Raw genomic sequence first — 17307 nt, forward strand, 5'->3', positions numbered from 1 at the left:
GTTATTTGTCTTTTTCTTTTTACTTAAAATGATTGATATTGGATTTATATATGATGGAATGTTCTTTGTCTTCTTTTATTTATATTATATGATGAAATGAGTTTGTATCATGGAGAATAAAGTACATGCATGAATGAAATGTGTTAATAAATAAAAAGATTATTAATCTAAAAAGGAAATTACAGCAGCCGCTTAACATAAATCACATAAAACACTAGTTCTGGCAACAAAGACAAACTACATGTGAAGACATTAAGTAGGAACAAGATTTAAACACAAAACAAACACAAATCAATTTTTACAAACTTTTTTTTTATTGTCTTAGACTATACAGAAGTTTGTGGACAAACAATCCACATTGTCTATTTCATGATAAACAGATAAGCTCCATGAATTTGCTTAAATAAGCCAAATTATATACAAATCAAACCTGCCAAACCGTTTCCAAATACACAATCTGTTCCTTAAACAGTACACGATTCATTCATGAGTCGCCCAACATGTCAAAAAGTTGTAAAAAAAAAAAAAAAGCAGATTTGCAATGTGAACGAATCATCTCGGGTTAAACATTATCATATCAAACTTTTACATTTGAATAATTACATTCCCTGATGCAAGTACGTAAGGTGCTGTAATGAAGATCAAGAGAGAGAGAGAGAGGGAGAGAGAGAGAGAAAAAAAAGAAAGTAAAGGACATTTGAGGCTCTAACACGAGAGAGTGATGTCAAACCATAAAAACCTGGTGATCTCATTTTCACCCATTTTGTGGTGGAATGTTCCAGACGTTTTAAGACTGTGCACTGTGCGCTGATGGGGAGCGCTGGCGTACAGTCTCATGGCTTGTACTAAATGTTCTGTCTGAAAGCCATTAAAGGTGGCTTGTGGAGGTGTGTAATCAGCCGCTCACCAGATGAGAAAGACTAAAGGCGGATTCCTGGCTGCACAAAATGCTCGGCAACACCGGATGAACTCCCAGTATGTTCCTGTGCTTGAATACTGGGTGTGAATTTTGGCTTGAAGGCAACCAAAAAGGTGTACAGAAGGCGTCAAGAAAGTTTTGAAATGTTGAATCCTCTCAAAAACCAACTTATATATTTCTTTAGAGGGAAAACTAACTCCGCATGGTCTGGTTTTATTTACTAAACCAGATGGCATTTATAGCCAAATTCAAAGTGTTGCATAATGAAATGTGTTTCCATTCAACAAACAAAGAGCCGTAGTTAACTCATGTTTTTAAAAAAAGGGAACATTATAGTCACATCCTGTATCTGTATCCCTGTGTTAAAGACACAGAAAGAAAGTGCATTCAGTGCCAGGATGAAAGCCCTGCAAAAAACCACTGGGTTCAAATTTAACATATATCACCAACACAACGCTGAGTTAATGTTAACCATGAAGCCACTCAAGACCAGGGGTTGTTTTGACCCAGTTTAATTTTTACTTTTTTATTTTACTGTTGGCTTATTTACATAGACTGTAAAAAAAAATAACGGACGTAGCCACCGTGATGTCACCCACTGGTTTGCGGACTCCCGTTTTGAAGCCTCGAGTTTGGCATTTTGGTTTTTTGGAGCCAGAAGTAAAGAGAAGTGACCATATTTGGACAAGAGCGTGGCGCTGGGGAGGAGCTCCCGAGAGTCCAACTACAACAACTCACGCACCGCCGTGGCGGCGACTTGTCAATCATAAGGTAGCCCCGCCCTGAAGCATACCCTGCTTTATCGTCTATTTCACTCTAAAATGCTTCATTGAAGACTTGAAACTAGTGATTGAGGCCATGAACTCATTAGGAAAGTGTTTACTGAGGGTCATTTTCTCAGACTTTTATACAAACAGAGCCAGTAGAGTCGCCCCCTGCTGGCCATTAGAGAGAATGCAGGTTTAAGTCACTTCGGCTGCCCGCTTGTTTATTTACCCAAACTAAAACTTGTTATCATCTAATCTACTCTTTTTAAACTGATATGCCACAGTTTTGTTATTGATTGTTAATAACTTGAGTATCTTTTGAATGTTGTATGCACATCGTTTTATACAAGAAACATTTATGACAGTTTTTAGCTAAAGCCTGTTGTGTGGGTCGAAACAACAGATCTCTACTGGGAAAAGTTAACCCTTCATTGTATTGGTGCTATATTGACCCAAACTGGGTCCAATTTTAACCCCGTGATTTTTAGTGTGTACCAAACTCAAAAAAAGATCCACTAACGCAGTTAAGTTGTTGAAAAAGCTGAGATTAAACTCCAATTATGGCAAGAATCACGTTTAAACCACCTGAGTTCAGGTGGGCTGAATACGAAGAGTTTTTAAGTGCAATTCCTTTGGCGGCCACTAGATGGTGACAGAACTACAGAATGACTATTGAAGTGAATGAGAAAACTAACAACTTTTCGATTAATTTGATGCTTTGCCCCACTAGATATTTACCATCTCAGCAGAAAAACATCTGCCACCATGTTTTGTCTCTCTAGCGGGGCAGAAGCGTCAGAGACATTTAGGTCACATGCTTCCTGTACATCATCATTTATTCGCTTTATTTACTTATTTAGAGTCATGTATTTACAGAAAAATGGTGAGAACTGGGTGCTTATTCTGCTGTCTTACCTATGGAGTTGTATGCAAAGCTTTAGTGAGAAGTCTTATTATTGATTTAAGTATTTAAACATGTCATTGCAACTGTGTTTCACTGACAGACTGTTTACTCGCACGTAATTTGTGCACAAGTGAAATATATACAACAGATTAAACACTTGCACTGAAACACATTGCATCTGTTACGGTGCATCTTGTCATTTGACCTGAATGAACTATGATCATAGTGACACATTCGTGTGTGATGCTGGCGAACAGGAGATAAATGCAAGCACATGCACACATGAAGACACACCCATATGTGCACGAGCCTGCAAGAACATGCTTGCATATGCGTGCACACACACACACACACACACACATGCAGACACACAGGCCCAGAGCAGTTCCTAAGTGATCTGCGGAACAGAAGTGTTGGCCCCGGATTGTGTTTGTGAGAGCAGCTTTAGCGAAGTCTCTCACAGGATATGAGCTGGAAGCCGAAAGAGACATGAGAGAGCATGAAACCAGAGAGAAAGGGCTGTTACATATTCAACTTCTTAATTCAAACTATCCTCTTAACTCCTCTTTCATTTGGTTAAAGTGACTCCAAAAAACATTCAGAAATGAAAACAAACCGTTCAAGAACTTCAGGGAAATTCAGACTCACTTCTGACAAACAGCTGTAGATTAACTGAATCACGTCCTCTGTGATTTGGGGTAAATGTGCCTTTCACTTCCCCCTCTTCCCTCACTGAGCTCTGCCAATTTCGCTTCATGTGGGTTAATAACTGAACGTCCAGCTCAACAGAGTGAAAGCATTGTTTTGATCCAAACAGAGTGAGACTTGTTGGCTGGTGAGAGAGGTTCCTAACCCTGGAATTCTTGTTCATTGGGCGTCCATTTTAACCAGTTTCAAAACAACTTGTTTTATTAGGCCATCTGCACTCAATAAGACCAGCTGGAAAAACGCAGCAGCACATTGCAGCCTTCATAACAGAGAGCCTACTGCGCCTCTCAGTCAGCTCATACCACAGCGGACTGACACAGTCCTTGTCTGTTTTGTTTTCTTATACATTCTTTTATCTTTTTGCCAGAGGCATTTGTCCTTATATCTTGACATCAGGCAGCTTTTACTATAATTTAGTTTTTTAAATATCCTTAATAAAGGAGAATAACACACAAAGCTCCTTCCCAGACACAACAGTATCATCCGGCTCTGGTGCAGGCTCTGACCCCGCTCTGGATTCTCTGGATTTGTTCCAGCCAGCGTTCACTGCAGTCAGCTGCCACAGTACATCTTGTTTTTTACGATGCTCTATTGATCCCTGAAGGAGAAATTTGTCCTTTTTGCTTTGTCCGTTCCCTACAGTCCCACAGTCAGTCAGTGAGAATTTTACTACGCAGTATTTCAACATGTAGCAGGTGTAATAGGAGACCCACCGCTTGTCGCAATCTAGACATAGAAATGAAAATGAAAGAGCAGGTTTATGTACATTGGAAACTTTTCACCACAGCTGCATCAATTAGTTGAGCAATAGAAAATTAGTTGCCAACTATTTTGATAATTGAATCATCGTTCATGGTTTCTTTAGTCTTGATAGTAAACTGTGGCTTGCAGACATTTGAGGTTGCATGTTGGGCTCTGGAAACAGTCATTGTCATTTTTCACCATTTTCTAACATTTGACAGACCAAATGACTAACCGATTAATTGATAAACTAATCAACAGATTGATTGATAATGATTGATCAGAAACATTTTCACCAAATATTGCCTGGTGTTAATCTAGATGTGTAGGAATTGTTCACTCATCAATCCATGGTTGTATTAACCTGCCAGGGGGCAAGATGTGAGTCTCAACAGCTAGGGCTGGGAGGTATGGACAAAAAATAAATCTGGATTTTTTTCAAGATTTTAGTAGATTTTTGTTTGTCAGCAAAATTCAGAATTGAAATGTCATATTTTAAGACGGCTGAGCAAGAATAATAAAAGACGTGCACGACCTGCAAGGCTGTCATCATTATACATAAAATACAGGTTGTCCCTCACAGCTACTGACTGTCAGATGCTTCTACTAAGAGAGCACATCCAGTAAAATAATCAGTTTCTGCACAGACACAGCAGAAAGATCCACTCACTAACTGATCTTCTTATTATTATTCTTTACAAATCATCACCCTGATATTTGCAGACTGCTGCTAGCGTTAGCTACCCAGCAGGTAGAGACAAACTGAACAAAATAAAATACAGAAACTGTTCAGTCGACTCCGAGCGCTTCAGCTCTCGCCAACAAACTCAGAACACAGATGTGTACAGTCATTTTCAGTCTGTCCTTCCTGTAGACATGACCATTAAATTGACTACGAGACTAAAAATAAACTTTTTGTGCATGTTTTAATAACTCAATTTTCACGATTTAGACATTTTAAACATTGTGCAAAAACAAAAATTCCAAATTAATTCCATAACTCGCCCAGCCCTACGCCTCAACATGAGGTAAACATGCAAGAGGGAAAGGAGTCTCATTATCCACTCGTAGCTTCAATGCTCCTTGTCATAGATTCTCCAAGTCTCTATTATTCAAAATCTATTCCCTCATTTGGTGTTTTGATGTCGCTTCATCTTTTATATTCATCAAACCATCCAGTGAGCTCTCATGTCCTGCATGGAAGCATCTACATATGTCTCTACTCATTTATTCTATTTTTTGTTTTAACTTGGCATCCGACTGTATATTTTCCTTAAGAAACAAATGCAGCCCGAAGTCCAGTCAAAGGCCTCCTCCCTACAGTCCATCGCTATCCTACTGCCTTGATATATCTGACAACACCTGCATGGGAACGGAGGATAAAGAGCTAACACCCACTTGGCAGCTGGGAGCGTGATCTGGAACATCTCATCCCTCTCTGGGAGCAGGCGTGTGGTTTGTCTCGGATATTGTTCTAGCAGATGGCATATCAGGACGCACCCTGTCTGGACAGTTATGGCTACAGTTCTTCTCGTCACTGCGTGTTATCCGATAATGCCGGAGAGTGTTCGGTGACAGGTCTGTAAAAAAAACCCGGCTTTTGCTCACACTGCTGCCGTATATTCCGGGTCAAATGTTGAGAGACATTATGCAGAGACAAACATTTTCAGGCCAGATGTGGATAATCAGAGATTTGATCTGCAAAATCAATCTTGAAACGTCAAGTGCAACCATAGCCACTGTGGCTTCCAGCTACCTGTGGTTTTAAACACACAGAGTAGTGCTTACAAGCACATCTGCAGACTAGAGATTTTGGGGATCACCAAGTACTCCATATACAGTAAGAGCTCTACGCAAAAGCTATTAGTTCTCATCCAGACTATTACAAACTTTGATGCAATAGTTGGAATGCTGAACCTCGTTAACACTTTATCCCATTTACTGCTTGCTTTTACTGTATTTGTATGACCTCATTTTCCATTGAGTCATTCATGACTAAGAGGACATTGAGGTATTGCTTTCTAGTAAGGCATCCTTTATGAAGGGTTTATAATTACTAATTGATGGTTTTAGTCAGAGCTGCAACTAATGATTATTTTCTTTATCGATTAATCTGTCGATTACTTTCTCAATTAGCTATTTAGTCGCTTGGTCTAAGTTCAAGTTGACGTCCTCAAATGTCTTATTTTGTCCCAACAAACAGACACGAATATATTCAAAGAAGACTAAAGAAACCATAAAATATTCATATTTAAGAAGCTGGAACCAGAACATTTTAGTATTTTTTCTTGGCAAATGACTCAAGACAATTATCAAAATAGTTAGCGATTAATTTTCTGTCCATTGACTAATCGATTAATTAGCTAATCGTTGCAGCTGTAGTTTTAGTTAATAAATTCTTTACTAATTCTTTATAGATCAGGTCAAAGCCATTAATAAGTGCAAGTTTTGTGTTGCTAGGTTTTTAAAAGTCGCCTATGGTACCATTTTCTGATAAGGCATCACTGTAATGGCTTTATTAATCATTAATAACTCATGTTCTAATGCTTTATTTATTAGAGATACCAATTAATGGAGTACCAACATTTAAAAGGGAATTACTGCCAACAAGAAAACCTGCCAAAGAGATTTTTCACAGCCTGGTTAGTCTTAATGGCTTCTACCTGATCTATAAATCATTAGAAAACAATTTATTAACCATTAATAAAGCGATCAGTTACTTCTTGGCTGCCCAATAACAAAGCGGAACTAACATTTGTAATCAGAATGTGCACGTGCATGCAAAACCCTCTCCTGTAAATAGCCATAACAAGAATATGATGCAGTATATATGTATGTAAACACACTCTCATGGTGTTGAAGCCCTAAATGTACGTGCAGCAGTTCCAGAACAACAGCAAAGCATCGACATCAGGGTCAGGGTCATTGTAGCCCTCCAGGTAACAAACCAACATTACCTCTGTTACAGGATGATATCAAAAACATGCTTTAGTTAGACTTGAAGTTGTTGCTGGTGCAAACATTCCCAAACCTCGTATCTGTCTAGCGTTATGAGTGCAGGATTTCCTCGGCAACTCCTTGAGGGTATGGAGAAACAGCAGCAGGAGTGTAGCACACATGTACAAGTTATCTCTCTGAAGAAAACACATCAAGAAGAGAAAAATGTCAACCTCTCTTCAAAAACACGTTTAGGCCAGAGTCATAGTACAGCAGCCAGTCATGCAACAAGTTAATATATTCCACAGTAAATATGTCAGATGTGCAACTTTCCAACAAGAAACATCCAGCTGTGTTGTAAATAATTCCTGTGCATCAGCTGTCACTTGTACTTCAGAGATGTATGAGAACGTCTTAGTAGACAAACGTGATGAGCAGCAGAGGCTCTGCAGCCTGCTCACTGAGGTCCGCAGAGTCATCACGAGTGTCAGAGGTTGGCGGAGTGAGGGGCAAAGCCAGGAGGGGGAAATGCTGTGAGAAGGTGGGAGCTGATGGTCCCACCACACTGTACGCCTTCAGGGAAGAAAGCCCGTTCAGCACTGCTACATCCAGAAAGGTCATGTGGAGGGAGGAGGAGAAGTCAGAGGAGAGGGCCTCTAGCTCCGCTGAAACCCCTGCTGCGGGGGAGATTGTGATTTCCTGGTTGGGGTAGGGTGCCTCTGGGGCTGCACTGTGGATCCTGAGGGTCTGCAGACCTAGCAGAGACAGGTACTGACTGTCCACTGGTTTTATTCCACAAAAAGACAACCGCAAATGGCCAATTGTGCTGCTGTTCAGCAGCTCCTCGAGGACCCAGAGCTCCTTCACCCAGACGGTGAGTTGTCCAGGCTCTCTGAGCCCAGCAGGGGGCAGAGCGGAGCGCAAAACGGTGCGGCATCTGCACAGCGAGTTGGCCAGAGCCTCGTCACAGTCCCGGACAGGAGCAGAGCAGCTGCAGTTCCGCAGGTTGAAGCCCGGGGCGCCGCTGTCGAACAGCAGCGTGGTGTTGACCGGCAGAGAAGTTTCAGGTGTGGGGGCAGAGCTTGTTGTCTGGGTGATGGGGGTCAGGATGAACAGAAACCACAGTGACCATGGCAACAAGGCAGAGGAGACTGTGTTTGGAGACATCTCCATAGAGATCAAACAGACTACATCTTCACCAAGTGGAGATACCGGAGTGTAGAGAGATGGACGAGGCTGTAAACAGACAGGAGCAAAGTTGGCATGTGAATATATTGATAAATGCTGTATAAACAGACAGACAGACACAACAGCACTGAGAACTCTCCCTCAAAAAGCAAAGCTCAGCAGCATCAGACATTTGCTCACCCATCTATGACTCACTGTGGCTCCTGACTTCACTAAAAGCACATGACACACAATGAAACTCTTTCTCGCTTTGTGCCCTACAGTAACCTGCTTCTGCTTTGCGTCTGTATTTTTACAACATGTGCAAGCCAGCTTACGACCAACAGCCAGCTGAATTCGGCTCTTTATTTCCAGTCCAGCCCTGGCTCTCTCTCTCTCACACACACACACACACACATAATTGAGCCACTTATTTCTTGCTCTCCAATTTTACTGGGGAGAGGTTCTTCCAGGCCTCAGGCTACTGCGGATGGTGTACGGCTGCTTATAAAAAGTTCCTGCGCCATGCTGTGCTGTGGTGAAAAAGGCAGTGGCCAGTCACATTAAATGTTCAGGAGTAATAACACACTGGCTTCTTTATTTCCCCATTTAGGAAGGGTGGAAAAGTGGACTGAATAAGCAGTCTCGACTTCCAGACTTTGACTTTCTTTGAAAGGAAGGAAGACTTTCCAGTTTTAAAAGTTGGACGGTCTAGGAAAGTCTAGTTGATTGTCGAAAAGCAGGTCTGAGAAATTTGGTGCCAAAGACGCCGCTTTTATATTTTAGGTCATTTTATTTGTAGTGAATTTTAACTGAGGTCTTAAGGACACGTTTGAGGACACGTTTAACTAAAGTAGAGTGGAAAGCTAACTCTAATACAAAGCCTCTCCACTCATTACTTGAGATTAATGTTTTTTACACACAGTCTGTGACAAATAAATTAAACGACAAAAAACAAATTAAAAAATAACCTACATGAACCCCTGAGTGCAATTTTGTATTTTGATTTTGTGAATTCCTAAATAATCCTTTCCACCCTGCTGTGTTACATTTCATCAACAAAAACTATGATGAAAAAAATATTCATTGATCTTTATTTCCATGAAGGAAACAAGACTAAAACTAAATAAAAACTAGACTTTGAAAGCAAAAACTATGATGTAATGGATTACGATTTCTATCCACATAAACAACATAAAAATGGAATAAACATTTAAAATACTTACTCTGAAAATAGGATTAACAATTTCTAAAGCCATTCACTCTCAAAAATGTAAGGAAAGTGAAATGGTCACCCTGCTGAATGCTACATTCCCTTTGAAGCTTGTGTAATTAATTATAATTAATATTTTCTATATTAACACAGTCTGATCTGTCAGTGTGTAATGTGTTGGTTGTGGCTTGTAGTGATGAACCTACAGAGAATGATTAGAGACTCTGCAGCTCCTCTCGGCTTTACGGAGCTTTATAGTGAGTTTCAGCTCATTGTTTATCTGTTCTGCTTCACTCTCAGCGTCTCATAGCGTCGTTTTTGGCCGCAGCAGGCAGCTGTTTTCAGAGACAAAGCTCTAAAAAGCCGCTGTACACTACCTGCTCAGCACCAAACACCAAACAGACACAGTTAGCTGTAGACTAGCTGGTAAATGGCTGCATTTATATTTTATCCAAAGTGCTTTACAGTGTCATTCTGCTGCTCACTCACCCATCCACACACACACTCACACAGCGATGGCGGCAAGCTACCATGCAAGGTGCTGGCGCAACCATCAGGAGCATTAATAATAATAATACTAATAATAATAACTTTTATTTATATCGCACCTTGCAAAGTGCTTCACAAATAATACAAAATAATATCAGTGACTCTGGGGGGGTTCAGTATCTTGCTCAAGGACACTTTGATGTACGGACAGGAGGAGTCTGGAATTGAACCGCCGACCTTCTGATTAGTGGAAATGCTCCACTATGATGAACATAGTGGAGCATTTAGCAGCTAAAGAGCCAGATATTTCCCTGAGGAGTCGGTAGAGAGCAAAAACAGAATTAAAAGAGAGTGAATATCGGACTTATATTCACCAGGTAGACAGAAACACGACTCCACATGAATGATAACGTTGCTCCGTAACTGCTGGATGTGGAAATAAGCAACTGTTTGCTAACAAGTTCAACATATCAACGCAAAAGTTTATGATATGTCAAGTATGTGTTTGCTGCCTCCAAGTGGCCAAAAAAGTGTTATTAAAGTGTTTAAAGTGGCCTTTTGTTAGAGTTAATAATAACTACTACTGCACGGTGTGGCTCATTAAGTAACAGACTGGCCTTTTTGAAAAAAAACAATTAGACTAAGTATACAGTGACGTCATGTTTGGGGTGTGATATAGAAATATGTAATGTACCATGAGAAAGTGTGTGGGTTTTGGCTCATTGGCCTCAACAGCTTTTCAATTGGCTTTTTCCTGACTCATGAGAGGGGCAGCGCGGTGGTGCAGTGGTTAGCATGGTTGTCTCACAGCGAGAGGGTTCGAAACCACCGGCCGGCTTTGGCCTTTCTGTGTGCATGTTCTGCATGTGTGCCTGCGTGGGTTCTCTCTGGGTGCTCCGGCTTCCTCCCACAGACCAAAAACATGCAGGTTAGATTAACTGGTGACTAAACTGCCTGTAGGCGTAAGTGTGAGTGTACTATGTGCTATGTGTTCGCCCTGTTTTTGACTGGCGACCTGACCAGGGTCCGTCTCTCTCTCAATGTCTCCTCTAGAAGATAAGTGATACAAAGAAAACAGATGAATCATGTGAAACTGGACTGCAGACATGCAAACTGGATATACAGTACTGTGCAAAAGTTTTAGGCACTTTTAGGATCTTTTCCAACATGTATTCTGCAGCATGATGACACCAAACATACAGCCAGAGTCATAAAGAACTATTTATAAAAATAATTATTAGGTTATCTATTCTGTTCGAGATGCTTCTGCACTTTGTGTCTCCGGGAAAACACCTCCCCTTTCTCTACAGCCTGTTCACTGGTCACATGGGACGTTATTTATAGAAATGTTTCCTGACTTTATTCCAGATTTCATTGTAAGATCTTTTCCCAGAATGTAAAAAAAACAAAAGAACATGATGTTGAACTGGATGATGAACAAAATGATCTTAAGCCACTGAACTTAAAGTCCAGGCAACGTTTTTATAGCTTATAGTATAGCTGCTGTAAATGGTATGTGACTGAGAGATATTTTTGGACGGTGGCAGAGACTGTTAAAGTAATCAGGAGCCACGGTGATGCATGCAGGTCGTTGAATAAGATTTAACATTAAAACTGTCTTGTCTGTCTTTGGAAAAAAAAGGCTGCCAATGAATATTTTTCATCAGAGTTTTCATTGACGAGCTGAACACTGTTTACCATTTAACAACACTGGCAAAAATGTACACAGACTTATGTTTACTGTGCTGGATTACACAACATAAGTAAGTGTCAAATTGATTTTCAGATCATACAGATGTTAATGCCTGGGAAAAAATACATATTGCAAATTGTGGGTCCTTTAAGCCAAGTAATGGAAGCGAGTTTGATTATTTCACTGATATAGCTTCGATAAAGAGCTGGAACAAGCTGATTCTGATACATACCGGATATGATACTGACAGACAGAGTGGGATCAGATTAAGAGGAATTTCAAATAGGATGATTTCTTAAAACTAGGTCACCCATGTAGCAATGTGCAGTTATTTTCGAAATCAGTGGCCTCTGACTAGAAAAAACTGAAAAAAAAAGGCTGTAGGTTCCCCTGTTGCTCTAAGTGTGGAAATCCTACAACAACCACAATGCATTGCACCAGATCCTGTCCAAGGCCACTATTGGTCTTTACAGAAGGCAGGTGGCTGGTTTGCAGAGACAAGTTAGCACTGAGCAGCATTATATATTTATTTACTGAGGCTTATGTTCATTTACAAAACGCTTGTCCTCATTGAGTCTGTTTATATCGAACTGATGTGCAAGGATCATAAAAACTAACAGCATGCTGGAGTTAGTTATACAGGTCACTGCAAACCCACCAAGAGTTGCACACAGAATGCTGCCAGAGCACATCGGTGGACAGTCACAAAAACCTCAGAGTCTGCAGGCTCCAGCTCGGTTTGGGAAACAATAGAAGAAGAACAAAACTACAACCAAACACTGCTTCTTTTATCACTGACGACGAGGAACCAGGATTGTGCTCAAGCTGAACGCAGCTGCTTAGGTTACGAGTAACACAGTCACTGTTCTGTATTTTTTTGGCAAAGTCAGATATAATATTTTGTGAGAAGACACATTCAGGTTTACCAAAGCACTGACAAGTTTGCTGCAGTGCAGAGTTTTCACTTGTGTCTCCGTTCTTTCTGACAGTCACCATCATCATCTATGATGACGCAGTGCGTCATAGCTCCTGTTTTCGCTCCCTCCTCCAGACTCTGTCATGTCTGATTCCACAGCTCGACATTCAGCCTCGTAACAGTAGCGCCACATTTCTGATTGCCACATCATATCGTGAAACTAGTTTTCTTACAAATATTCTGATATTTTAGTGTCTGCTTTTTCGAGAAAACAACATGGCGGACGGATTGTTTTGGCCCCAGAGTTCAGAGACTCAACTTTGACAGTCCTTGAAAGCACCACCACAAAAAATGAGGAAAAGTAGTTTGTAGTGCAAACCAGATCTTGAAAAACGCAACTTTATCAGCTGGAGTATGTTGAAGAAAATCACTCAAGTCCTTGTTCAAAGTTTGCTGTGGTGGAAGTGGTTTAATAGCATTCCGGATATGCGGTGAGCTTACTGACCCAGAGCTGGTCTGATACAGTAGACTGACCCGGAGTAGAAGGGATGGGAACACTTTTTACCGTAAGATCAAACAATTGGTAACCAAAAGGTAGGGAGGTAGGGCATTTGCATACAGGATCAAGGCAGCATAGTAAGGGAGGGGGGAGACTCTCAGGTAGGTCAAATCAGGAGGGGTCAAAGGCAGGAAAGGCACACAGTTGGCATCTTGTTGATCAAGGAGTTGTTCCCAGTCATCACTTGATTATCAAATCTCTACCCAAATGTGTATTTTCTTCTTCAATGAAGAAGGATATTTAAATACGGAGGACAGAGAAAAGTTTAATGTCATATACAGTAAGTTCTCACACATTAGAACCATAAGAAACATAAAAATTGGTACTTCAGAGGAAACAAAGGGGGGGGAAAGTGGATGTTAAGGGGTTAAACTACAATTTGGCATCAATGTCCCATTTCTGGTATCATGACTGTGCTGCTATAAATAAATGTGACTTCACTGTGGTTGGTTTACAGTAGCAGCTGCCCTCCATACACACAGCCAGTCCTCTCCATCCTGCACCGTCTTACCTCACTGCTAATATTAGTCATCGTCTTTCCAGCTGTTCCCAGCGTCTGGCTCTCCCACACATTATATCAGCCGCTTTCTCTCTCTTTCCATTTGTCTGTCTTCCTCTCTCTACCACTCCTTTTCTCTCTCCTCTTTTTTCTCACTTTCTGCCTTTCCTTTCCTCCATCTCCATCGCTGTAATCCCTGCAACAAGCTCCAGCTGCAGGGCCGGATGCTGGGAGGGAGGGAGGGCTGAACAAAGACAGAAACTGGCCACTGAAAACACATTCCCCAATCATTAAGTGACAATATGAGTTACAGTAACCTGCTTCTGCTTTGCATTTTTGTACAGTAAATGTCAGAGAAATGTAAACTTTCTTCACGTCTGTTCAGTAAAAATGATCTAAATTATGTCTTTGCATTAAAGCCTTTCTGACTCTGGTCCTGTGTGTTTGTGGAGAGGAAGATGTGACAGAAGAAGAGTTATATGGGGTGAAAGTGTTTGTATGTTGTGTGATGTGGCCGCTGCTCCACTCGGCTCCAGCTTGTTGAAGGAGAGGCTCAACGCATTCCTCTGACATCATGCTCCACCGCAGGCACCCACCCTAATCCTCCCTTCCTCTCTCTCCACCTCTCTTTCTCAGTTACAGTCCCTCTCTTCTGACATGTCATCCATCTCTTTTCAATGTCTCTCGCTCCTCTCACTCTCTCTCAGCAGCTCCACTTGAGTTGAAAATGAAGGGGTATCATTTTAAAAATGCCAGAATATGCATTAAACAGGTTTTCCTATATCCCTGAAGTATTATGACACATTTAGTGATGAAATTACTTCCACATCAGCAACCACTTTGTCAGTGAATGTGCCACTTTGGAATAAAATTCTTACAACAAAGCACAAACTTAATGGAAAACTGGTGTTGGTGCATTGTGTTCTGGTGAATCAGTGAGTTAGTGGGTTGTGTTCATTTGACACTTGAATGGTCACAAATTATTTGGTTTCCTCCTGTTTCCCATGTAAACTGTCTGTAAAACATCTAACGATGCAATGACGCAGAATCAAGATCCTGCACAGCGGTGGAAGAAGTATTCAGATCCTTTACTGAAGTAAAAGTACTAATACAGCAATGTAGAAATACTCCATTACAAGTAAAAGTCCTGCATGAAAGATCCTACTACAGTAAAAGTACATAAGTATTATGAGCTTGATGTAGTTAAAGTATTGCAGTAAAAGTACATAAGTATTATGAGCTTGATGTAGTTAAAGTATTGCAGTAAAAGTACATAAGTATTATGAGCTTGATGTAGTTAAAGTATTGCAGTAAAAGTACATAAGTATTATGAGCTTGATGTAGTTAAAGTATTGCAGTAAAAGTACATAAGTATTCTGAGCTTGATGTAGTTAAAGTATTGCAGTAAAAGTACATAAGTATTATGAGCTTGATGTAGTTAAAGTATTGCAGTAAAAGTAGTGGTTTGGTCCCTCTGACTGATATATTATTATATATGACATCATTAGATTATTAATAGTGAAGCATCAGTGTTAGAGCAGCATGTTACTGTTGTAGCTGCTGGAGGTGGAGCTAGTTTACACTACTTTATATACAGTTAGCTAGTTTAGTCTAGTGGTTCCCAACCTAGGGGTCGGGCCCCTCCAAAGGGTCAGCAGATAAATCTGAGGGGTGGTGAGATGATTAATGGGAGAGGAAAGAAGAAAAAACAAAGTTCTGATACACAAATCTGTTTTCAGTTTTTGACTTTTTCTCTAATCTTTGATTTTTGCTGAAATATTGGATCATTTGAACATTTATTGAAATGAAAGCATGTGAGAAGTTTAGAGGGAAAAATCACTATTTGGTGGAGCTGTTAACAACTCATAGACATGTGAAATGTGACCCCGACTACACACTGCTTTTTGTAAGACGTCAAAAGCCAAAAAGGTTGGAAACCACTGGTTTCATCTTTAACAATGTGTTGTATTTTAAAAGCCTGTTATATTATCCATTGTGTCAAATCTTCATCTGAAAAGTAACTAAAGCTGTCAAATAAATGTAGTGGAGTAGAAAGTACAATATTTCCCTCTGAAATGTAGAAAGTAGCATCACATGGAAATACTCAAGTTAAGTACAAATACCTCAAAACTGTACTTAAGCACAGTACTTGAATAAATGTACCTAGTTACTTTTCACCACTGATGCTGCACAAGAACACAATAGGATTGTTGTTGTGTTATTGTTAGTCCACCTCTCAATACTTCCTCATCCTGTCTGTGGTGCTCAACCCCCCAGTCCATAGTTTCCTCATGAAGATATAAATCATTAAAGGAAAAAAACATTTGGCAAAAACACTTATTTGCTTTTCTTTGTGAGCGTTCCATGAAAAGATTGATAGAGAGCCGAAGTAAAACTGGAACGTCCAGGTTCTGTTCCAGAAAATCTCGTTCAAAATCCTCCATAAATGAGTCCAGGGGTAGCGGCCAGTTCAGACACAACGGCGAACACTGTACAAGTTTTTAGAGGGCAGAGGTTACAAGTAGAGAGCTGAAAAAAGACTTGAAGAAAGCGTTGGGGAGTTTTACGGATATGGATGAAACCAACATTAGGATAATGTAAGTACCCATCGCCGCCACGCTTGTAGTTTTTTCTGTGTTCACAAACTAACTGCTGTTTAACTTGCTGTTAAAATCACAAAGGTTTCAACTTCAACCAGCAGCAGCTGCTGTAGTGGAGCCAAGTTGTCTTCATATCTGAATATGGCAAGTAAACTCTGGGAATGAGCTTCATATTTCAGAATGACAGATGAAAGAAACACTGAAGCTAGTGGAACAGAGGCTAGACAGGAAGTGACGTCATGACTCAAGCTCTCGATATCACTCTGAGGGGTGAACTACGCAGCAAGTTCAACATATCTAGGTTTTCTTTGTGTGAGCTGACTCGACAAACCCTAAACTCGAGATCAGAGATCTTGGTATCACGATGGTGGATATGAACTTTCTTTTTAACTCAGGCTTTCTGCTTCAGGCTCCGTGCGCGTCCCCATAAAAGGGGTGTTTGGCGCGTCATTTGACTCTTTTTCCGCACAAAATGGACCTATGGCGTGCCGCTTACTTCAGTCAGGAGGAACAGATCATTATAATGGAGAGCTATGAATAATATAAATACATTATCACAGCAAAAAGCAACATTGTCGCTGCAAACAAGGCAAGAGAGGAATTGCTGATGTAAATTCATTAATTAAAAAACGAATTCATTAATTTATTAATCACGTAATTAGTTTATACACTTATTTTACCACTCAATGTGCTCTCTGTGCCTCCCACATCCAGAGCTCTTAAACTTTAAACTTGATGCAGCAGATTTAAACATTATACTCAAGAAGTGCATTCAGGTCTGACTCTGTCCCATAATGAAGGATCAGTGGAAATCACTTTAGATTTTGGCCAAATCAAAGTGAAATTAATATTATAGATTGAATATTATCTGTGATAAATATCAATAGATTAATCTTTTTTTTGTTCAAAGTATTTCTTCATGAGTTTTTTTTGTTTGTTTTTTTGTTTATTTTTTATTTGAAATATTGTAACAAAATCCCATCCCACAAGTAACCCTGACCTCTTGCACCATTATAAATTACGACATATCAAATCAATGGTAAGTCTGATAAAAGATGAACCAATTTTCTAATCGGTGTTCTAATAGCTGCAGTACCAGCAGTGTTAAACAGACTTTGCAGCAAATCAGATAGTTAGTGAAGGTAGTTAGTTATTGCTGATTTAAACTGAAACTCGGAACATAACCTGCTCCGGA

The 17307-nt window shown here is 40.3% G+C and overlaps 2 protein-coding genes across 8 annotated transcripts in view; one reads left to right on the forward strand and one right to left on the reverse strand.

Annotated features, from left to right (window-relative positions):
- Nucleotides 1-291: 291 nt before the first annotated feature.
- Nucleotides 292-17307, reverse strand: part of LOC137192305 (exosomal polycystin-1-interacting protein-like) — a 30175-nt gene continuing 13159 nt past the window's right edge. For all 3 annotated transcript variants that reach the window (XM_067602892.1, XM_067602891.1, XM_067602890.1), the window contains exon 3: nt 292-8212. In XM_067602892.1, the coding sequence (XP_067458993.1) occupies nt 7391-8149 (759 nt within the window). In that variant the 5' untranslated portion in view covers nt 8150-8212 and the 3' untranslated portion in view covers nt 292-7390. The remainder of the gene's footprint in view (nt 8213-17307) is intronic.
- Nucleotides 15141-17307, forward strand: part of LOC137192301 (CD276 antigen-like) — a 43890-nt gene continuing 41723 nt past the window's right edge. For 2 of the 5 annotated variants that reach the window (XM_067602879.1, XM_067602876.1), the window contains exon 1: nt 15147-16109. In XM_067602879.1, coding sequence (XP_067458980.1) covers nt 16084-16109 — 26 coding nt within the window. In that variant the 5' untranslated portion in view covers nt 15147-16083. Of the gene's footprint in view, nt 16110-17307 lie in introns of all 5 variants that reach the window. The other 3 variants (XM_067602880.1, XM_067602877.1, XM_067602881.1) reach the window with 3 other exon arrangements.

Source organism: Thunnus thynnus, chromosome 11, assembly GCF_963924715.1.
Source record: "Thunnus thynnus chromosome 11, fThuThy2.1, whole genome shotgun sequence".
Lineage (NCBI taxonomy): Eukaryota > Metazoa > Chordata > Actinopteri > Scombriformes > Scombridae > Thunnus > Thunnus thynnus.